Source organism: Apium graveolens, chromosome 6 (genome assembly GCF_009905375.1).
Source record: "Apium graveolens cultivar Ventura chromosome 6, ASM990537v1, whole genome shotgun sequence".
Classification (NCBI taxonomy): Eukaryota; Viridiplantae; Streptophyta; class Magnoliopsida; order Apiales; family Apiaceae; genus Apium; species Apium graveolens.
Genome location: NC_133652.1, coordinates 49,142,677 through 49,166,598, shown reverse-complemented (window position 1 = coordinate 49,166,598; position 23,922 = coordinate 49,142,677). Strand labels below are relative to the sequence as shown.

The window sequence follows — 23,922 nt, the reverse complement described above, 5'->3', positions numbered from 1 at the left end:
GATCAATTATAGTATTTGAATGCTTCTCCCTGGAAAATGAAGATTGATATGCCTTTTGAATCTCTTGGAATGGAGGAATTGAACAAAGCTCCTAAACGCCCCAAGCCTTCTATTGAGGAAGCTCCATCTCTTGAGTTTAAGCCTTTACCTGAGCATTTGAGGTATGTGTTTTTAGGTGATGCATCTACTCTGCCTTTTATTATTGCATCTGACCTTTCAGGTAGTGATGCGGAAAAGCTTTTGAGGATTCTGAGAGAGTTCAAGTCAGCAATTGGATGGACTATAGCAGACATCAAGAGGATCAGCCCTTCTTACTGTATGCATAAATTTATGTTAGAGGAAGGTAGCAAGCCTACAGCCGAGCAGCAAAGAAGACTTAATCCTATCTTGAAGAAAGTAGTGAAGAAGGAAATTCTGAAGTGGCTAGATGCAGGGATCATCTATCCTATCTCTGATAGTTCATGGGTAATCTCGGTCCAATGTGTACCAAAGAAAGGTGGAATTACTGTGGTAGCAAATGAGAATAATGAGTTTATTCTTATACGGACAGTCACGGGGTGGAGAGTATGTATGGACTATCGGATGCTGAACAAGGACACTAGGAAAGACCATTTTCCATTGCCCTTCATTGATCAGATGCTTGACAGGTTGGATGGTCACGAGTATTGTTGTCTTCTGGATGGCTATTTGGGTTACAATCAGATTGGTATCGCTCCTGAAGATCAGGAGAAGACTACCTTCACTTGTCTATTTGGTACTTTCGCCTTCAGACGAGTTTTTATTGGTCTGTATGGTGCACCAGCCACATTTAAGAGATGTATGATGAACATCTTTTCTGACATGATTGGCCAGAATATGGAGGTGTTCATGGACGACTTCTCAGTCTTTGGCGATTCTTTTGATGAATGCTTGCAGAATCTGGGACACGTTCTCAAGAGGTGTGTTGAGACCAATCTGGTTCTCAATTGGGAGAAATGTCATTTTATGGTGCGTCAAGGCATAAGGGTCTAGAGGTGGACAAGGCCAATGTGGGGGTCATTGAAAATCTTCCTCCACCTATTTCGGTCAAGGGGATTCGCAGTTTTCTTGGTCATGCGGGTTTCTACAGGCATTTCATCAAGGACTTCTCGAAAATTTCAAAGCCTTTGTGGAGTCTGTTAGAGAAAGATGTTCCTCTTAAATTCGATGATGAGTGCCTTGCAGCTTTTGAGACATTGAAGAAGAGTTTAATCACAGCACCCGTCATAACTGCACCTGATTGGAATGAGCCTTTTGAGATGATGTGTGATGCAAGTGACTATGCAGTTGGAGCAGTTCTTGGGCACAGAAAGAATAATATATTTTATGTAGTCTAATATGCTAGTAAGACTCTAAATGGTGCTCAACTGAATTACACTACTACGGAGAAAGAACTTTTGGTTATTGTCTACGGTTTTGAGAAATTTCGATCTTATCTACTTGGGACTAAGGTGACAGTTTTCACTGATCATGCCGACATTCGATATCCCATCTCAAAGAAGAACTCGAAGCCTAGATTGATTTGATAAGTTTTTTTGCTCCGAGAATTTGAACTAGAGATCAAGGACATAAAAGGAACTGAAAATCAAGTTGTTGATCATCTCTCGCGTTTAGAAAATCCTAATGCTACTTCATTGGACAAGACATTGATAAATGAGTCTTTTCCCGACGAGCAGCTATTTGGAGTGCAAGAAGAAGAATCGTGGTTTGCAGACATTGTGAACTATCTTGTGAGTAATATCATGCCTCCCAACTTATCTTATGCTCAAAGGAAGAAGTTTCTTCATGAGGTGAAGTGGTATATATGGGATGAGCCGTTTCTTTTTCGCCAAGGAGCTGACCAAATCATCAGGAGATGTATTCCTTACAGCGAAACGGGGGGGATCTTGCGAGATTGCCACTCAACGGCATATGGAGGACATTATGGTGGAGAAAAGACAACAGCTCGTGTTCTTCAAGCAGGTTTTTTTTTGCCAATATTATTTAAAGATGCTCATCGGTTCATTTTGAAATGTGATCGATGTCAACGAGTGGGTAATATGTCTAAAAAGGATGAGATGCCTCTTAATGTGCTTCTCGAGGTTGAGGTCTTCGATGATTGGGGAATTGACTTCATGGGGCCATTTGTCTCGTCTTATAACAATCATTATATCTTGTTGGCAGTTGATTATGTATCGAAATGGGTTGAAGTTAAGGCGTTGCCAACAAATGATACAAAAGTGGTGATTAATTTTCTTCACAAGCAAATATTCACAAGGTTTGGAACTCCAAGAGTCATAATCAGTGGTGAGGGGTCGCATTTTTGCAATCGCAAGTTCACTGCTATGTTGAAAAGGTATAATGTGAATCATCGCATTGCTACGGCTTATCATCCTCAGACAAATGGTCAAGCTGAGGTATCTAACAGAGAGATCAAGCGAATTTTGGAGAAAGTGGTATGTCCATCAAGGAATGATTGGTCTTTAAAACTTGATGAAGTTGTTTGGGTGTTTAGAACAGCATATAAGACTCCATTGGGAATGTCGTCGTTTCAGTTGGTTTATGGTAAGGGGTGTCATTTGCCTGTGGAGCTCGAGCATAAAGCATATTGGTCTTTGAAGAAATTGAATCTGGACTTGGATTCATCTGGAAAGAAGAGGATGCTTCAGTTAAATGAACTTGAGTTTCGACTTCAAACTTATGAAAACAACAAGATGTATAAGGAGAAAGTCAAGAGATGGCATAATAGGGGTTTAGTGCTCAAGAAATTTGTGCTAGGGCAACAAGTTCTTTAATTGAACTCTCGTCTCCGTCTTATTCCTGGAAAGTTGAAGTCAAGATGGTCAGGGCCCTTCATAATCAAAACTGTGTTTCCACATGGAGTGGTGAAAATTTTTGAGAATGATCCGGGCCAAGCATTCAAGGTAAATGGTCAATGGTTGAAGCATTATTATAGTGACAAGGCAACCCGCGAGGTGGTTAGTGTCATTTTATTGGCCACTTGATCTCAAGATTCTACGTCGAGCTAGCGACGTAGAAAATGCGCTTCTTAGGAGGCAACCCAAGTTTGTTGTACATTAGTAAGTTGAGGAAGCAAGATAAAAAGAGAAAATCACAAAAAAATCAAAAAATTGGAAAAATACAGGTCTGACTATAGAAGCTTGGCGCGCCCGCGCTATCCCAGCGCGCGGCCACGCCGTTTACACAGAAACACCGTGCGCCCGCGCTGTCGCGCCATCCCAGCGCGCGGCCACGCCGTTTACACAGAAACACCGCGCGCCCGCGCCGTGTCCCGACTTGAAAAAAATAAAAAGCATTTTAGGGGAGGGGGACGGGAATTTTGTCCCAAAATCAATTCCTAACTGAATTTTACTCCCCCACATTCCATAATTCCCTCTCCAAATCAAACCCATTACTCCCATTATTCCCATAATCAAATTCCACTTATATTCCATATCTAATTCTCTTTTCACCACCTATATATACATACACCCCATACACAAACTTTTTCACCAATTCACAAACTCTCAAACACAAATTATCTCTCAAACATAACTCGTATTCTCTCTAATCAATGTTAATGGCACCCAAGAGACAAAGAACTTAAGTCGATAGCAGTGCCACCGATTCTTTAACTTCGAGTGGTGTGAGGCCAAGGTTTTCTACTCCCGAGGCTGAGGAGGAGTACACGAGGCTTCTCGCGAAGCCTATTGCTAAGGAGAGAGGTTTCCTGCCATCTGGGAACGATGGTAAGCTTTTGGAGATGATCTTGGAGATGGGCTGGGTACCTTTTTGTGAAGCACCAGTCGTTGTGCCTATGAGTATGGTTCGTGAGTTCTATGTGAATGCCAAGAACGAGAAGAATGGCTTCATTGTGGTGCGAGGGAGGATGGTGGAGTATAGTGCAGAGGCTATCAGGACCGTGATTGAGCAGCCCGCGAGGAAGGTGGGGCAGGATACCTGTAATGATAAGACTCCAAAGGACTTTGATATGGATCTTATTGTTGCTACTCTGTGCCGGCCCGACACACATTGGAAGATTAAGAGGGGCACAGCCACCGAGTATTCTACGTTCCCGGCATCCGGCATGAACAGGTTTTCCCGTGCATGGAACGCTTTTATATGCGCTAATATCATGCCATCTTCGCATGTGCATGAGGTTACTGTGGAGCGTGCACGTCTGCTATGGGGCATTTTGCAGGGTGATTATGTAGATTGGGGGATGGTGATATACCAAGGGATTCTGAGGTTTTTGAGGGGGAGCACTACGGGGTCTATTCTGTATGCGTCAGTGGTGACAAAGTTGTGTGTGGTAGTTGGTGTGCATTGGCCCACACATGAGCAGTTGCAGATTCCGAGTGCTCCGATCAATAGCACTACTTTGGCTACGATGCAGGAATGGGATGGAGGCAAACCCGATCTGAAGGGGCTTGGGTATTCTTTTGACCACCTACCTGGTGGGAGGCCAGCTGCTGGTCAGGCAAGCAGGACTGCATGGAGATCTCAGTTAGGAGATGAAGGAGGACCATCGCAGCAGCAACACGAGGCAGTAGGAGCGGACATGGGGGCTGGTTTGAGCTCGACGCAGTATAGGCGTCTTGCGAGGAGGATGGATGCGATATACGACATCCATAGTCGTTTTGCACAGGATCTCACACAGGCATTTGGGACTGCATTTAGAGCCACCGGAGTTGACATTTAGTGGCCAGTATTTGGTGAGGACTCTGTGTATCTGCCTCCTGACACACATGACATTCCACCCCTTGAGGGTGAGGATACTGATTCAGAGTAGGTATGCCTAATTCCTTACTATTACCTACACTGAGAGCATTGAATATTTTAAGTTTGGGGGTAGTAGTTGAAGGAATATATTTGTGTGAGTCTCATATAGTTACATGTTCATGATAGTTTAGTTCATATAGTTTGCATATTTTGCCATGTAGTTTTTTTTATTTTGGTAGTTGTTTTGATATTTTGTTCATGTAGTTTCATGAATTTGCATTATAACATGATCCCTTAGATAATTTTTCCGATTGACTTGCGATATTGATGCTAGTGTAGTGATGTCGTATTTAGTGATGTTAAGTCTTATTGGATTGATTTGCATGCTAGAGACACTTGTAGTTCACTAAGTCCTATAGGTTGCTAGAGTGCTAGATCATGATAAAGGTTTATTTGACTTGTCGAGGTTTAATCGCTTGTTTATATTTAGAATTTACGGTATTCTCTTAATAATAAAAGACATGGATATTTTAAAATTGAAGAAATTAGATTTCATTGCTAAGTTGTGTGGCTAGGTGTCAAATGGCTAGTAGCCGACTCATATTTTTATGAGTAGTCTAGGGTTGAATGAGATGTAGTGAAACGCACTCATTAAGAAATTGTGAAAAATGAAAAAAAAGAAAAAAATAAGTATTATGTATAATTGATCACGAGTGAGCTCTTCAGTACCCAAGTTATTAAGTTCTTAGGGGACATTGTGCCTAGTGACCTAAGGCTTTTATGGTTTGGGATCCGCTAACCTAATGCTCGCTACATGGGTGCTATTGTATAAGTCTTTTATGGACCTCACTCATTGCACGATCAAATAAGCATACTTGTGTTGTTTTGTATTGAATAAAAGCATGAATCTGTATAAACTCCAATATAAGAATTGAAGTGTTATCAGTTATTTTGAGTCTAGCATTTTTTTATTTATAACCTTGTGATTGCCTTGATGAGTAGTGAGTCATGATTATTGATCTAGTTGTGATAGTATATATGTAAGCATCTTCACATACGCACGTCTCTAGTTTGTAAGTTGAATTGTATGATTTGATTGATCTTCAAGCGAATAACTGCATTTGTTTATATGTGGCTTGTTGGTTGGTTGAGTTATTCTATCGGGGATCGTTGCATTCATATAGTTGCATTCATGCATTTTTGTTTCTTATTCTTTGCGTCTGTTTATGCTTGAGCACAAGCATCGTTTCAAGTTTGGGGGTATGTTGAGTGGCATTTATGACACTTTATTATGCTCTAATAAGCTTTGAATTGGTGTATTTGTACTCAAGTTGTTATGTGTTTTAATATATGTTTTAGTGTTTTTGCATTTCAGGCGCTATTCAGGTAATCAGGTGAATTAGCATTATTTTGGTGCTAATTTGGTGTCTAGGTGGTGTTGGGATAAAAGCTTGTGGAAATCCGGCTCGAAGCAGCAAGTTTTAAGAAGAAATCTAAGTTTTTCCCAGAAGGACGGTGCGCTCGCGCTATGATAGCGCGCGGCCGCGCCGGGGTTCCAGAAATGCAGCGCGCCCGCGCTGTGATAGCGCGTGCCCGCGCCAAGGCCGAATTTCAGAATCCTGTTTCTACTACAATTCTAAACGGGAAGGCTTCTAGATTGTTGAGGGCTGCTATATATATTCATATTAGGTCGTTTTTAAAAGATAACAAGTCAAAGACAGACCAGAGCACAAGGAGAAGACGGCAAGAGACCTTTAGCACAATTCAACAAAGGCGAAGATGATCTAGTTTATTCTTGTGAATATTTGTTTTGAGTTTAACTTGGATGCTTGTTTCTTGTTTTGCTCAAACCTATACTCTTGTTTGTACTTGGTTTTATTTATTCGTATAAAGACTACATTTGCTATATCATATTTTTATCGGAACCCACGTTGATGATGAGTCCGATTATGGGCTAATCATTATCATGGGGTTCTAGCGGATTTATTTATGGATTTCCTAGTATTGGTTGTGCGTATTCGTCTTATGAGCGTCGTGAACTTATAAGATAGTGTGTTAATTCTTAATGAAGCGAAAGTGAATTTAAGGATTTAGAACTTGCCATGCTAACATAGGTTCATGTATTTGTTATGCATGATTCGTAAGTAATTTTAACCATCTTACTTGCCCTTTGTAATCAAGATAGATAACTTATGCTTGAACCGTTATGTTGTCAAATTCTATAGACATATAGGGTCTCAATATAATTGGTGCATATTCAGCTTCTATCTCTTTTGTGGATGTCTGGTAGAATGGTACTCGTGTAACGAAAGTTGGCGTTTATCAGTTTCGTGTTATCTGATTAGTGTCATCACCATTGCATGCTAAGGTTAGGAATAATAAAGCTATTGAATGAAGTATTAATGAAGTTAGAATCCCATGTTTGTCATATATATCAATTCAGTCAATCTTATTCTCGTAGTTATAATTGTTAGGGTAAATCTTAGTTATAAATAATCTCAATTTGTTATCATCTTAGCATTGAATAATAACCATACATTGTTGCTTAGGTGCATAAATTAGATAGTTAACCAATACAGTCTATGTGGGAACGAACTAGAAAAGATTATATACTACTTGCGAACTCGTATACTTGCGTGTATTATTAGCGCGTGTTTAGCGACTAACACTATCAAAGGAATGGACGGGGAAGGATGAGATACCAACACGGAAGGACGCCATACAATGGAAGGAGAGATGGTGCGCCCTCCACTGAAGAAGCCCATGTCGTCGTTCCTGTAGCTTCCCATAGTGCTACAGGCAATGGATCCAGGACGCGTCCTCATGACCGGGACGGCGTGCGAAACCAAGAAAGGTTGCAAAACAATGATGTGATATCGAGACACGGTCAGGAGGAACCTCATACACGAGGGAATGTTCAAAATCAAGATGGAAACATACCACAGCCACAGCCTCAGGGCGAGGGGCGGAAGATCCACCAGTACACCCGGGGGTAACCAAGGGGAACAACAACAAGTTGCGGAGCAATCCCAACAACTCAACGTTCAAACTATTCCTGGAGTAGGGACGTTTAATATGAACGATCTTAAGAGGTTGCTTAGCCATCTTGAAGGGGGTAGGGTAACAGCGACTGCACAAGCACCTTCCCCTTTTGTCACTGTTGTGAGGGAAGCGCAGCTTCCCGCAGGATACAGGAACACAACTAATGACTTGCATTTTCATGGGACCTCCGACCCCGTGGAATTCCTGGGGCATTTCAATATTGAAATGGATGTATATCAGGTCCCTGACTTGGCGCGATGCCGTCTCCTGGCAGCCACCTTCAGAGAAGGGGCTCAACAATGGTTCCAAAAACTTGGTCCAGGAGTGATCACCTCTTGGGAGAAGATGAAAACCTTGTTTCTAACTCAGTTCCAGGATGCGGTGAAGTATACGCCACCGGTTACAACACTGGCCAATATGAAACAGAAGGAAGGGGAAAGCTTGACCTCATACTTCAAAAGATTCAATGCAGAGTCTACTATGGTGAGAGGCGCAACTGATGAGACGCTGAAAATACTTCTCATAGCTGGTCTGTGTGTGGGAACAGATTTCTGGAAACACCTGCAAGGAAAGGACCCTATATCGTTAGCTGATGTACTTGCGCAAGCGGAATTCTTTAAGGCAATTGAACAATCGCTTGCTGAAACAAAGAAAAATGATAACACCCACAACTCCAAGGGGAGAGCTAAGAGGATAAATAGATTTGTGAGTCCAGATTACCAGCGGAATGCCCAAAGCCCTAATAGGGTGAATGTCGTGAACACGCGGAGAGAATGGAGTCCTCCGTCAAATTATGAAAAGAGGTTAAGCAATTACACTCCGCTAGCAACATCCATTGATCATATCTTCGGGTAAATAAGGACAGAGGAATTTTCTGAAAACGAGATCGTCTAACCTCATGTCAGAGTAGGGACAAGAAAAATATTATGACTACCATGAGTCTACTGGCCACGACACCCACGAGTGTCGTCACCTAAAAGATGAAATTGAAGAATTGATCAAGGCCGGATATTTGGGTAAGTGGATTGATAAGGTGAAGCGACGCAGGGGAAACAATGATAAGGGCAAAGATGAAAGGCGTCCCACACCGGCAGAGGATGTCGAAAAAATGGTGGAGGTTAAGTTCCAAAGGCCTGGAAGTATTCGGGCAATCTTCGAAGGACATCTGTTTGTTGGCGATAGCAATCGAGCGTTAAAAAAGAATGCAAGAGAGGCACGACACCCGCCGCTCACCAACATTCATAGTTTGGAAGATAGACCTCCAAAAATATTCAACGGAGAATCTGTCGATATTACGTTCAGAGAGAGAGAGTCAAGATGGGTACATCATCCCCATAATGTTGCGCTGGTGATAACTATGCTTATTGGGGAAATGAACGTGCATCAAGTCTTCTTGGACAACGGGAGTTCAGCGAACATCTTGTATTACAGCACGTACAAAAAATTGGGTTTCCCGGACATTGACATGAACTTTAAAGATGCACACATCTACAGTTTTACTGGAGAGGCAGTAAGAGTTATGGGTTCTGTTAGGCTTCCAGTCACGCTTGGGGAAGGAGCTTTGTCCGTCACCCAAATGATAGATTTCAAGGTGTTAGATAAAGACTCCGCACATAACGTGCTGGTAGGCAGACCTTGGTTGCGGGCATTCAGGGTGATAACCTCGATACATCACTTGATGATAAAGTTCCTAACTCTAAATGGAGTGGGTAGTCTGAGAGGGTCCCAGTACGAATCACGCGCTTGCTATCACAAGGCTGTTAAAGAATTTCATAGGAGAAAGTATGAAGGAAAAGGCCTTCCATTTGAAGATGCGGCGGATATTCAGACAAAACCAAGTGGAGAGGTTCTTTCCCATTATTTTATGAAAGACCCGGAGGAAGAAGAAACTCATGCCACCAGAGCCCCTGCTTTGATGCTGGGGAATGTTTCGAGGATCCGCAATGTGGAAGAAATCGTGGTTAATCAGACAGAAGGAATCATGCAAAAGGAGGTTAACGGAGAAAAGTTGGAAGGAAGATGTGAAATTTTACAAAGTCTCGAAAGTAGCCTTAAGGAGGATGCACCCTTGAAGAGTGAAAATGGAATTGAGGTTGATGCTCCTCAAAATGAGGACACGCCCTCCACACCCGCATTGCACAAAGACATGCCTTGTTCTGAGGTGGATGCTCCCACACATGGGGGCGCGCCCTCGGATGCAAGAATGGAGGTCGAGGACCCCCGAGACTTTGATTTTGATATGGATCCCAGGATCCCTGTTAGATATATTTGATAATGTCATGGCTAATATGTTTTATGTTTAGATTTCAGATCTTATTTGAACAGAACAAATCAGTACTTATACTGGAAGTCAGAACTTAAGGGATATCAGTACTTATGATTATCAGGAGATAAGCATCAGGAGATAGATATCAGAACTTAAGTGCTGAAGGACGATCAGATAAGGACAGTAGCTGATTAAAGTTAAGAAGATCAAGATAAACATAAGAAGAGATATGCATGAAGAAGGAATTCCGTGAAGAATGGAATACTTGGAATAGAAGATATCTGATTGATATATTTTAGGAAGCAGAATTATATTCCATATCAATTAGCGATTATCTTGTAACTGTGTAGTATATAAACACAGACATAGGGTTTACACTATAAGTGTTATCATAATCGAGAATATTATTTAATATAACCCTAGCAGCTCTCGTGATATTTTGTTCATCACTGAGAGATAACAGTTCCAGATTGTAACAGAGTTTATCGTTTAAATAAAGTTTGTTTTCTGTTACATAAGTTCTTGAAGTTTGATTTGATTGTAATAAACACTGTATTCACCCCCTCTACAGTGAAAGTGTGACCTAACAAGTGGTATCAGAGCCTTCTGTTAACACACATACAGTTAAAGATCCAAACACAATCATGTCTGACACAGAAACTCCAACTAAGCCTACCAAAACTGAGGAATCATCAAAGACATCAACTCAGAGTCGATATGAGACTATCAGAGTTCCCATATTGAGACCATCTGAATATCCCATATGGAAGGTAAGGATGACCATGTTTCTGGAAGCAACAGATCCAGAATACCTTGATAGAATCAAGGAAGGGCCTCACAAACCTACCAAGCTCGCTGTTGTAGTTGCAGGTGAAGCAGCAATGACCGTACCAAAGGAAAAGAGTGATTACACTGCTGAAGATATAGCATCTATTGCTAAGGATGCCAAGGTACGACACTTATTGCATAGTGCCATTGATAATGTAATGTCAAACAGGGTAATCAACTGCAAGACTGCTAAGGAGATATGGGATGCACTGGAGACAAGGTGTCAAGGAACTGAAACAGTTAAGAAGAACAGGAAGACAATACTCACTCAAGAGTATGAACACTTTGACTCTAGGACTAATGAGTCATTGACTGATGTATATGATAGATTTGTCAAACTCTTGAATGACTTGTCATTAGTAAATAAGGAGTATGATCTTGAAGATACAAATCTTAAATTCCTGTTAGCTCTTCCTGAATGTTGGGATTTGAAGGCAACAACAATAAGAGACAACTACAATCTTGATGAAATAACTCTTGATGAAATCTATGGAATGCTCAAGACTCATGAACTTGAGATGGAACAAAGAAGCAAGAGGAAAGGAGGAAAGTCAAGGACAGTTGCTCTCAAGGCTGAAGAGGAATCCCCCAAACCACCTTCCTCAAAGAAAGACAAGGGTAAAGCTCTTATCATAAAGTCTGATACTGAGTTATCAAGTTCTGAGAGTGATGATGACTCAGAGTCTGAAAGCTTGCCTGAAACTAATGCTGATGAGGAGATGATGAAGCTGTGTGCTCTTATGGTGAAAGGAATCACAAAGATTGCATACAGGAAGTTCAGGAAGGGAAAGAAGTTTTCTAGGAAAGGCATAAGTTCTGATAAGAAGAATTTCAGAAGATCTGAAGGAAGAGGAGGAAAGTCTGACAGAGGAGATTACGCTAATGTTAAATGTTATAATTGTGGTGAGAAAGGCCACATATCTCCTGATTGCAAGAAGACCAAGAGTGACAAAGGCAAAGCTCTTGTCACAAAGCAGAAAAGCTGGACATACACCTCAGACTCCGAAAGTGAGGAGAACTATGCATTGATGGCAAATGCTGATAAATCAAGTTCTGAGAGCAGTTCTGAAGCTGCTGAAACAAAGGTACCTCAGACTACTTATGCTTTTCATACTGATGATATTAATGAGTTGAGAAGATATCTTAAAACCATGTTTGTTAGTTATAGAGATCAAACTTTAACATGTGAAAGATTAACTTCTGAAAATCTTGCTTTTAGGAAAAGAAATGATTTCTTAGAAAAAGAGTTAGTCATGTTCCATCAAACTCAGCAGGATAGAGATGATGCTTTTTATGTTAGGGATGAAGTGCTAAAAATGAATGAATCTCTAAAAACTGAGTTAGAAAAGGAGAGAGAGATTATCAGAACTTGGACTAATTCTGGCAAAACAACTCAAAATTTGCTAAGCAGTGGAAACTGGAAAGAGGGCTTAGGCTATGAAAAAAATAAAAATGAAAAAGGAACTGTAGAAATTAAGCCTGTTGATAAGCAAAAGCCGAAGTTAAAACCTGTTAAGTTTGTAACTGAAAAATCTGAAAATGAGAAATCAGAAGTTAAAAAGGAATTAGCTTCTGACAAACTAAAACAGGAAAAGACAGCTGAAGTTAACATAGGCTTAATGACAAAGAAGCAGCTTAAGCATAAGCTGAAAGATGTTAAGAATGCAAACAAGGTAAAATCACCTAGGAAAAACAGGAATGGAAATGAAGGTGTGAATAAAAGCAATAACTATAAATCTGTTCCTGATGCTCCTAGGAAAGCATGTCATAACTGTGGAAGTTCTAACCATCTGGCTTCTTTTTGCAGGAAGAATAAGAATATTAACTCCTTATCTACAAAGTCAGGAGTTAAGAGTCAGTCTGTTAGATACAAACCATAAAATCCTTGTTTTCATTGTGGTAGTTTATGGCATTCCATTTATACTTGTAAGGAATATCATAGTTTGTACTATGATTATTATCAAATAAAACCTTCTTTAAAGAAAGTTTCTGTTGTTCCTTCTAGTGTAAGTTCTGATTCAAAGTCTGGTAGTATAAGTTCTGATAAGAAAACTGTTAACATAAAATCTGATGCTAAATCCGCTGCAAATGTTAACGAACCTAAAAAGGCCAAAGGATCCAAGCAAGTCTGGGTCCTTAAAACTAATAATTAGTGGTCTTTTTGATTGCAGGGCAACAGGAAAAATATTTTAGTTCTGGACAGTGGATGTTCAGGACATATGACTGGAAATAAGGCCCTGCTATCAGACTTTGTGGAGAAAGCTGGCCCAAGTGTTTCTTATGGAGATGGCAACATTGGAAAAATTTTGGGATATGGCAATATCAATCTTGGGAATGTCATCATTAAAGATGTAGCTCTGGTCTCAGGACTTAAACACAACTTACTGAGTATAAGTCAAATCTGTGACAGAGGTTATCATGTTGATTTCTTTGCTGAACATTGTGAAATAGTTAGTAAATCTAAAGAAAAAATTGTTCTGAAGGGATTCAGGCGTGGTAACATTTATGAAGCTAAGCTTTCAACAAGTTATGATGGTTCTGCAATCTGTTTAGTGAGTAGAGCCTCAACTGAAGAAAGCTGGAATTGGCACAAGAAACTCTCTCATTTAAACTTCAACAAGATAAATGAACTGATCAAGAAAGATCTTGTGAGAGGACTGCCAAAATCAGTGTTTGTTCCTGATGGTCTTTGTGACTCATGTCAGAAGGCTAAACAAAGAAAATCTTCGTTCAAGAGCAAGACTGAATCATCAATTCTTGAGCCTTATTATCTGCTTCATGTTGATCTATTTGGTCCAGTGAATGTCATGTCTATTGCAAAGAAGAAATATGCGTTGGTCATAGTAGATGAGTTCACCAGATACACATGGGTGTATTTCTTGCACACAAAAAGTGAAACTGCATCTATCCTGATTGATCATGTCAAACATCTGGATAGATTGATCAAAGATTCTGTGAAAATTTTGAGGAGTGATAATGGCACTGAATTCAAGAATTTGATAATGGAAGAGTTCTGCAAAAACCATGGAATAAAGCAGGAATTTTCTGCTCCTGGAACTCCACAGCAAAATAGAGTTGTTGAAAGGAAGAATAGAACTCCCATTGAAGCTGCACGAACAATGCTTGAAGAAGCAAAGCTTCCAACCTATTTCTGGGCTGAAGCTGTGCAGACTACTTGTTTTACTCAGAATGCAACACTCATTAACAAGCATGGAAAAACACCATATGAGATGGTGAAGAACAAGAAGCCAAATCTCAAATACTTTCATGTATTTGGATGTAAGTGTTTTGTTCTCAAGACTCATCCTGAACAGCTATCCAAGTTTGATTTAAAAGCTGATGAGGGAATCTTTGTGGGATATCCACTTTCTACAAAAGCCTTCAGAGTCTATAATTTGAGAACAAAAGTGGTCATGGAATCTATCAATGTCTCTTTTGATGACAAGAAGATCACTGGACTTGAAGATTGCATTGATCATGATCAGCTGAGATTTGAAAATGAAGATTCATATTCTGATACCTCAAGTCCTGACAGTCTAAGTCCTGATACTATAAATTCTGATGGATTAAACTCTGATGTTATTGAAACTGTGGTGACTACGTCAAAGGAAGATGCACCAATGCAGGGGGAGCAGACTCAAGATATTATCACATCTCAAGAAGCATCAGAACATACAACTGGCTCTTCAAATTCTGATTCGTCAAGTTCTGATAAGCCAAGTACTGACAGTACTGAAAATCTAAATACTGAAGGATCCAACTCAGAGAGCATAGTTTCAGGGGGAGTATCAGAAAATGAAACCGAAGACAGCATGAATCATGGGGGAGCATCCAATTCTAGAGAAAATCTTCCATCTGCAAGGAAGTGGACAAAATCACATACACCTGATTTGATAATTGGAAATCCTGAGGCAGGTGTCAGAACTAGAACAGGTACTTCGAATGAATGTCTTTACAATTCTTTTCTCTCTCAGTCTGAGCCAAAGAAAGTAGAAGAAGCTCTTCAAGATGCTGATTGGGTGCAAGCAATGCAGGAAGAGTTGAATGAATTTGAAAGAAACAAAGTCTGGACCTTAGTGCCAAGACCTAAGAATAGATCGGTTGTTGGTACAAAGTGGGTATTCAGAAACAAAACTGACAGTGATGGCATAATTGTAAGGAACAAAGCAAGGCTGGTTGCAAAAGGATATTCTCAACAGGAGGGAATTGACTATGATGAAACATTTGCTCCAGTTGCTAGGTTAGAAGCCATAAGGATATTCATGGCTTATGCTGCTCACAAAAAGTTTACTGTCTTTCAAATGGATGTGAAAAGTGCTTTTCTCAATGGAGAATTGGAAGAGGAAGTATATGTTGAACAACCTCCAGGCTTTGTAGATTCCAAACATCCAGATTATGTCTACAGGCTTGATAAAGCACTTTATGGACTTAAGCAAGCTCCTAGAGCATGGTATGAGACTTTAGCTCAGTTTCTTCTGGAAAGTGGATTCAACAGAGGAACTATTGACAAAACACTGTTCTATCTCAACCATGGCAAGGACTTACTTTTGATCCAGATTTATGTTGATGATATTATTTTTGGGTCTCCAAATGGCAAACTTTGCAAAAAGTTTGCCAAACTAATGCAGTCAAGATATCAGATGAGTATGATGGGAGAACTTAGTTATTTTCTGGGCCTTCAAGTCAAGCAGAGTGAAGAAGGAACTTTTATTTGTCAATCTAAATACACCAGAAACTTGCTGAAGAAATTTGGAATGCAAGACTGTTCAAGTGCATCCACTCCCATGGCCACTGCAACAAAACTGGATAAGGATACTGGTAATTCAGTAGATATTACTGATTACAGAGGTATGATTGGCTCACTTCTCTATCTAACTGCTAGTAGACCAGATATCATGTTTGCTACCTGTCTTTGTGCAAGATTTCAAGCAGATCCAAGAGAACCTCACTTAACAGCTGTAAAAAGAATCTTTAAGTATCTTAAAGGAACAGCTGATCTAGGATTATGGTATCCTAGAGAATCAGATTTTAAATTAATAGGTTACTCAGATGCAGATTTTGCAGGTTGCAAAATTGACAGGAAAAGCACAAGTGGTAGCTGCCAATTTCTTGGAGGCAGGTTGGTTTCTTGGTATAGCAAGAAACAAAAGTCAATTTCCACATCAACTGCAGAAGCAGAGTATATTGCTGCAGGAAGCTGCTGTGCACAGATTCTTTGGATGAAGAATCAGTTACTGGATTATGGGTTAACATATTTCAAAATCCCTATTTACTGTGATAATCAAAGTGCTATTGCTATGACAGGTAATCCAGTTCAACACTCTATGACAAAGCACATCAGCATCAGGTACCATTTCATCAGGGAACATGTAGATGAAGGTACAGTGGAATTGCATTTTGTTCCCACAGATCAGCAAGTAACAGATATCTTCACAAAACCACTGTGTGAAGCTACATTTTCAAAATTGGTAAATGAACTTGGAATGATTTCAGGTTCTTTCTCTAAATCTACTTAAACTTGTTCTATGTTATCAGACTTTATGATCAGTATTTACATAATTAATCTCTTTGTATATTTTGTGCATTAATTGATAAATGTCTTTAAGTACTGACTGTTGTCTGATATATGTTTCTAAACTCTGATAAGTGATATGTCTGTTTCAGTAACTATTCAATCCTATGAGGATAACTGTGCTAGATACTGATCTACTAGTCTTCAATAAACAAATGATCCCATGAAAGAAGTAATTATTTCTGTGGAAATCTTATGACATAAGCAAATTCTGATACTTGAGCTTAGTTTAGTTTACTTTATTCATCTTATTACTAAGTCCCAAATTAGAATAATGTTACTCATCTGTTTAAGTTCTGATTCTAGTAAAGCTGCTGAATGTACAAAGTGCTGATAAACCTCACTTATCAATAGAAAAAGAAAAAGAATAAAAGAATAATATCAGGTACTCCTTTGAGATCTAGAGTAACAATGTGAATGGGACGACCCAAGTGCATAGCTGGTATTAAGTAAATATGCATTAGAAAAGCAAAATATTTTTCTTGGTGACTTTTCACACTCTATGATTACTGGAGAAATACTCTGATAATAGCATAAATTCTGATAAACAGTCGTGACTCACTTACACTGAGAAGCCACTGTAAAATAGAATTTCAAAAGATGCATAAAATTAGCACAAAAATAGTTGAGGTGGACTCATGCATGAACTCATTTATCAGTAGGTTTCAGGATAATGACAGCTCTTTAGCAAAATTTTAATTATGACTTATTTCTAAGATGTACTGAAGTAGATCAGACTTTACTCTTTGTGTGTTATTTAGCTTAATGCACACACACATCACTCCATATGAATGATGAAATTTCTGTGGTGGTCTATGTTATTTTAGATAAACAGTCATTGTGTCACTTTTGCACAAATTCTGAGGACAAGTTCTAGTTACACGTTCTGATGATTAAGTTCTGACGTTCATAACTAAGAACTTGTATGAGTATTTACTAAGATAGATATTCCTTGTTCGAGTTAAGACATTATGTTCTGATGACTGTTAAGTTCTGGTATAGGTCTAAGTTCTGATTTTTCAGTCTAACCCTTTACTTGACTTATCTGTGAGTAAAATTTGGTAACAGTCTCAGATTAATTTCGAAATGTTGAAGTGGAAGATTAATAGTCTATGGTTAAAACATAATGGCACTCGTCCTTGAACAGTTCACTCTTGTTACATGTGCACATTCCTTTTCCAATGACTGTTATTCTTTTTCAAAGTCTAGGGAGACGAGATAGAATTAATTCTACCTGTCAGCATTAAATATCTTTGCGTCTCTTGGCATTTTCTTGCCTATATACACAGCCACTTCACATTAGTCTTTCCATCACATTCTTCTCACACACTTATCCTCCTTCTTCTGTCAAAAACACAATGGTTCGATACAACATGTTTTTGAACACACAAACCTTCACAATGGAGCTCAGTTGTGCCGAATGGCAGCAGAAGTGGCATATAACAGCCATTCCTGAGGAGATCTGGGACTCTGTCCCACAGGAGGTGCTGGCTCACCTTCTATTCTTCGAGATGGATTACCATCGCCATCTGGAGCGCCTGGAGGAGGAAAGGCGGGAAGCTATCCGTCAGCAAGAGCGAATCATTCGACTCGCTATCTTGTTTGTCGAAGATAGGAAGAGGAAGATGACTTAATCTTGTCTTCTTCCTGTTCTTCTTCATCCTCAGCTTTGTCACGCTTCTTAGCTAGGACTAAAGCTGTTGACGTTAGATTAGAAGCTTAGGGAAAAATCTTGTACTGATGTAATTTCTATTTCATATATGTATTGACTTGATATATTAATGAAAACTGTTTTTACTTCAAGATTTTTTCTCTGAGTTATTTTATCTGTGTTGTTAAATCCTGCTTGATATTCTGATGACCATTTAAATTTTGTCTTTATTTAAGTTCTGATTCTTTGTCAGCACTTATTCATCGAAATTATCTCGGTCATTTTTAACATGATTCATTTTCAGAATATTAATGTTGCAGTGAAAAATAATTCAATCAGTGCTAACGGTTTTAATTTTGAATTAAAACTGTGTCTCTTGATAACTGAAATGGTTTTTTCCTTGAAACAAGGCAACTGGGTAAGTAATCATTTCTGTTTTCTCGAGCCCAGTAACTATCCGTTATTACTGCATGTCTGACAGGTGTCCAACGGTAACATTTTTTTTCCAGAGTATAAGAACAACAGAGAGAAGATTTCTTTAATCTTTTATTTTCTTTATACTTTATCTCTCTTCTTACTTTTACTCTCTTTCTCATTCTTTCTCACGTTGGTTTTTCATACAGACATTATCTCAAACACCTAACAGGCATATTTGAATTTCAATATTTTTTCACATGGCACCAAAGGATTTAATCATTGATGGAGCAAAGTTTGTTCCAAACAACTATGCTGCAATTCTTGATCATGCTGAAGCTCCATCTGAATTGCATTTTGTGCAAGATCTTCTTGCACATAGTGAGGTTGGGTACGCCTTAACTCAGCCTGAATTATTTTCAAGTCAACAAGTTCTGCGGTTCCGGAGGACTGGAGTTTATGATGATGGTGGTAAACGAGGAACTCCCAGTATTATCTTCCAAGTGGGTGATTCTTCCTATGTAGTCACTCCTGGTACAGTACGAAGAGCATTACATCTTCCAGAAGATTGTACCTTCTCTATACCAGAGGAATCAGAACTTCGGGGGTTAATGACTGATTTGGGATATGAAAAGAGTCTGACGAAACTTGGACAGTTGAAACGGGCTAATATCAGAAGAGAATGGAGTTTCTTCTTCGATTGCATCACCAAGGCTTTTGGCAACAAGTGTTCCAATTTTGATGCCATCCCAATTCTAAGTCAGCACATCGGGTATGCTATTATCCATCAAACTCATTTTGATTTTGCAACTGGAATAATTGGTTTTATTGGGGATAGGATGACAGAGGATCGAGATGTTGTTTATTTTGCTAGATTCTGTCAACTTATTTATACGTATTGTATTGCTGAACCCCAGTTAGTCAGCACTCAGACCCCACCTTTTAAGGTTGCAAAAAGGTACTTTAACGACCTGATAAATGCTGACACAAAGAAATCAATGGTGAGACAATTACAGATTCCTCAGTGTGTGAAACAGATTCTGGTAAATGCTAATCCTGCTACTTACAAATCTGTTTACTCAAATGTTCAACCAACTCACCATAACCAAAATCCATCAACCTCAGTCCCTACTTCTCATTCTACTCAACCTACCCTCAGAACTTATCTCAAATCCTATCTCTCCACTTCACAGACTGCTCAACCTTCTTCTTCAGCACCTACTGTGAAGCCTACATCCTCTAAGCCAAATAGAACAAAGACTGTTCCTCAAACATCTCAAAAGAAGAGGAGGATTACTTTGAGAGATGAATCAGATTCTGAGGATCAGATTCCCTCTTCAGAACCTGTGGTAGATGAAGCTGAGAAGGCAACTTCTCAGAAGGATTCTGCACTTGGGGGTTCTAGGCTTCTCAAGAGGCTTAGACGTATGACGGTTCCTGAAACTCCCAAGGAATCCAAATCAACAAGGAAGTACAAGAAACAGAGGGCACAAAGGCCAGTTTCAGATGATGAGGAGGAAGCAGCTAAGGAAGGGGATCAGGAATCTCTGATCTCACAAGACAAGGAATTTGCTCCAATCACTTCTTCTCCATCAACTCCATCTCAGGAACCTGTATCTGACAAGGCTAATTCACCTTCTACGTCTCTTGTTGATTCAGGCACAAGTGCTGACATTGATATTCAGAACCTGGTTGTGCCTGACATACTTTTCTTAGAAGCTCCAACAGCAAATAATCCTTCCACAACACCTGTTACTGATGCTGTTCAAACTCCTGAGTTATCACTAACACCTTCTCTGCATCAAGATGCTGATGATCAGATTTTAGGTGAGCATCAGGATATGGCTGTTGATCAGAATTTAGTATCAGATCAGCAATTAGAGGATGTTGAAGCCTCCATTGCTACTCACACAGTTGTCTTATCACAAGATACTGATTCTTTAAGTTCTGATGCTGCAAATGTTGGAGATACTGGTGAAGCTGCTACAACTGTAGATGCTGATGCAGCAGGTCCTTCAGGACATACTCCTCCACTGACTCTTCCTAAGTCTGAACTGCTAAAGGAGTTTGTTATTAGGGATGTACCAGTACCTTGGAGTGAAACTCCTGCAGGTCAGGAGTGGACTAAGGAATGGAACTCAGTTTCATGTGTTCCTAATGCTTTACATCTTGCTGAGCACTTGACTAAAGCTGATGACATGTTACATTCTGATGATTTTAAAACCCAGCTTAGAGTCACTGCATTGAGTACTAAACATCTACAAGGTCTTCATTCCAACACTCATGCAGAGCTACACAAGATTCAGGAGAACTTTATTAAACAGGAACAAGTTTGGAAACTTGATAAGAAAAAGTTCTTCCAACCTACCTTTGACAGGGTTGCTTATATTGAGAAAACTCAAGAGAAGCAACAAGCTCAGATTGATCAAATTCTGACAAATCAAGCTTCTCAGCAATCGCAACTTACTGAAATCCAGACCTCAGTGGAACTACTTATCTCTCTTTTATTACCTGCTGATGCCAAAAAGGGGGAGAAGGTAATTAAGTCCAAATGCAAAACCAACAAGTCACTGCAAGGAAAGGATGATGGGAAAGATGACCAAGGAAACTCTGGAATGGGTAGTGGTCATAGTCAAGGTAGAAGGTTTACATCAAGACAAGCTAGTCACATAACAAGTTCTGATACTGGGAAAAGAATAAGTTCTGCTGCTGGTAAAAGGATAAGTTCTGATGAACTTCTAGATCTTGATGAGGAAATGTCAAGACAGTTATTTCTTCAAGAAAATCCAGGGATGGACTTGGAAAGCTTAAAGGAAGAAGAAGCCAGACTTAAATCAGAGAAGGTCACATCTAAATCTGAAGCTTCTGGTAAAAAGTTACTTCCAAAACCTAAAGGCATTGTGATCAAAGAAAGGATACATACTGAAGAAACTTTGGCTAGATCACAACCACAGAAAGATCCAAGATCCAAGGGTAAAGAAAAGGTTGGTGAACCTATCAAGCCTTATGTACCTCCTGAGGAAGAAGAAATTACTGATGGAAAAGATAATCTTGCTCTGACTTCAAGAAAAGTTCTTAAAACAACCTCTGACATGGCTCAAGTTGTTCAGAGTCAAGAAATTGTAAGTTCTGATATTCAGAAGAAGCAAGTAACCTCTGACAGTGCTCAAGTTAACTTGATATCAGAAAATAAATCTAAAACACTCCTACCAGGATTCACTAAAGCAAAACAGACTCAATCTTTGAAGACTACTCCAAGTGGTTTTGAAGCAAGAGTAGTTACTGGAAAGGAAGCTAGAGATAAAACTGGATTGGGAAGTGCTGATGAAAGAAGAGTACACAACACTACCGATGATCCAACTTCCTTGAGTGAACCAGGTATTGGAGCAACTCCTGAGAGATTGAATCAACTAGAATCTGTACAGATGGTTTACCATACCTACTTGAAAGAATACATCATGTTGTATTTCATGACAGATGGTAGGGTTTATCATATAAGACAAAATGCCATTCCATTGAAGTATTTTGAAGAATTGGAGCATGTATTATTCTTACTTCAAGTGGATGACAGAATAACAGAGACTGCTGCAAACTACTTAAAAGAACAGATTCAGAGACAGAAAAGACTTTATTCTGTTAAGTCTGACAGCAGATATGTTCCAAAGTACAGAAATCACAATGGTAATATTGTTGATATGAAGCCTAATACTGCACAGATCAGAACATATCTTGGTATTAAGGGGCTTGAATTCAATCTAGAGTCTAACAAAGCTTATGTCATAAGACTAGATCGGGAGTTGAGAAAAGCAAAGATTAATGATCTCAGAGCTGCAATATTTCAAACTGGTGAAGATACTGCAGAGCTTAAAGATGTCAAACGGAGAATGATTGATGAACTCAGATATGCTGAGAAATGTTTGTTGAAAAATTATCTCAGAACAACTCCTGACATCAGAGAGATCAGAAAATGATGAAGCCAAGTCGAAGATCTACAACTGCTTAAATTCTGACATTTATACAGATTGAAGTTGTTATCAGAAGTTGAATTGGTAAAAACTTTAAGGACTGTAAGTTGTAGTTATCTTGTCTATTTCTCATGCATTTGTACTTAATGTTTTTGACATCATCAAATATCTGTTAAACTTGTATATTTTGCTAATTTACAAGTTGGGGGAGATTGTTAGATATATTTGATAATGTCATGGCTAATATGTTTTATGTTTAGATTTCAGATCTTATTTGAACAGAACAAATCAGTACTTATACTGGAAGTCAGAACTTAAGGGATATCAGTACTTTTGATTATCAGGAGATAAGCATCAGGAGATAGATATCAGAACTTAAGTGCTGAAGGACGATCAGATAAGGACAGTAGCTGATTAAAGTTAAGAAGATCAAGATAAACATAAGAAGAGATATGCATGAAGAAGGAATTCCGTGAAGAATGGAATACTTGGAATAGAAGATATCTGATTGATATATTTTAGGAAGCAGAATTATATTCCATATCAATTAGCGATTATCTTGTAACTGTGTAGTATATAAACACAGACATAGGGTTTACACTATAAGTGTTATCATAATCGAGAATATTATTTAATATAACCCTAGCAGCTCTCGTGATATTTTGTTCATCACTGAGAGATAACAGTTCCAGATTGTAACAGAGTTTATCGTTTAAATAAAGTTTGTTTTCTGTTACATAAGTTCTTGAAGTTTGATTTGATTGTAATAAACACTGTATTCACCCCCTCTACAGTGAAAGTGTGACCTAACAATCCCTATGCCTGCCGAGAAAACGGGGCCAGCCGAAGACACAATATCTGTTCTGGTCGACAAGGATGACCCAAGCAAGGTTTTGAAGGTGGGATCTCAGCTAAGTGATGAAATGAGGGAAAGACTTACCATTTTTTTGTTAAAAATATCAATGTCTTCGCATGGAGTCATTCAGACATGGTGGGAATCGACCCAGGGGTAATGTGTCATCGGTTGAACATCTTCCCTAATTACACGAGCATACGGTAAAAGCATCGCCCGGTGAGCAGTGAAAGGGCGATAGCATTAAAGGAAGAAGTGTACCGACTGTTGGAAGTGGGGTTGATCAAAGAATCTTACTACCCCGAGTGGCTCGCGAATCCGATGCTTGTGAAAAAGCCGAATGGAAAGTGGAGGACATGTGTAGATTTTATAGATCTAAATAAGGCTTGCCCGAAGGACAGCTTTCAGCTCTCACGAATTGATCAGCTGGTTGACGCGACGGCAGGGCATGTCTTGTTAAGCTTTATGGATGCATACTCCGGTTACAACCAAATTCCCATATACAGTCCTGATCAGGAGCATACATCCTTCATTACTGTTAGGGGACTATATTGCTACATAGGGATGCCATTTGGATTGATCAACGCAGGCGGTCCTACAAAAGATTGGTGA

General features: G+C 39.3%; 1 protein-coding gene across 1 annotated transcript; it reads left to right on the top strand.

Moving 5' to 3' along the window:
* The first annotated feature begins 7,647 nt into the window (after positions 1–7,647).
* Positions 7,648–23,922, top strand: LOC141665004 (uncharacterized). The gene is made up of 3 exons (XM_074470962.1): positions 7,648–8,508; positions 8,672–9,922; positions 23,521–23,922. The coding sequence occupies exons 1-3, from the start codon at positions 7,648–7,650 to the stop codon at positions 23,920–23,922; spliced, it is 2,514 nt and encodes an 837-aa protein (XP_074327063.1).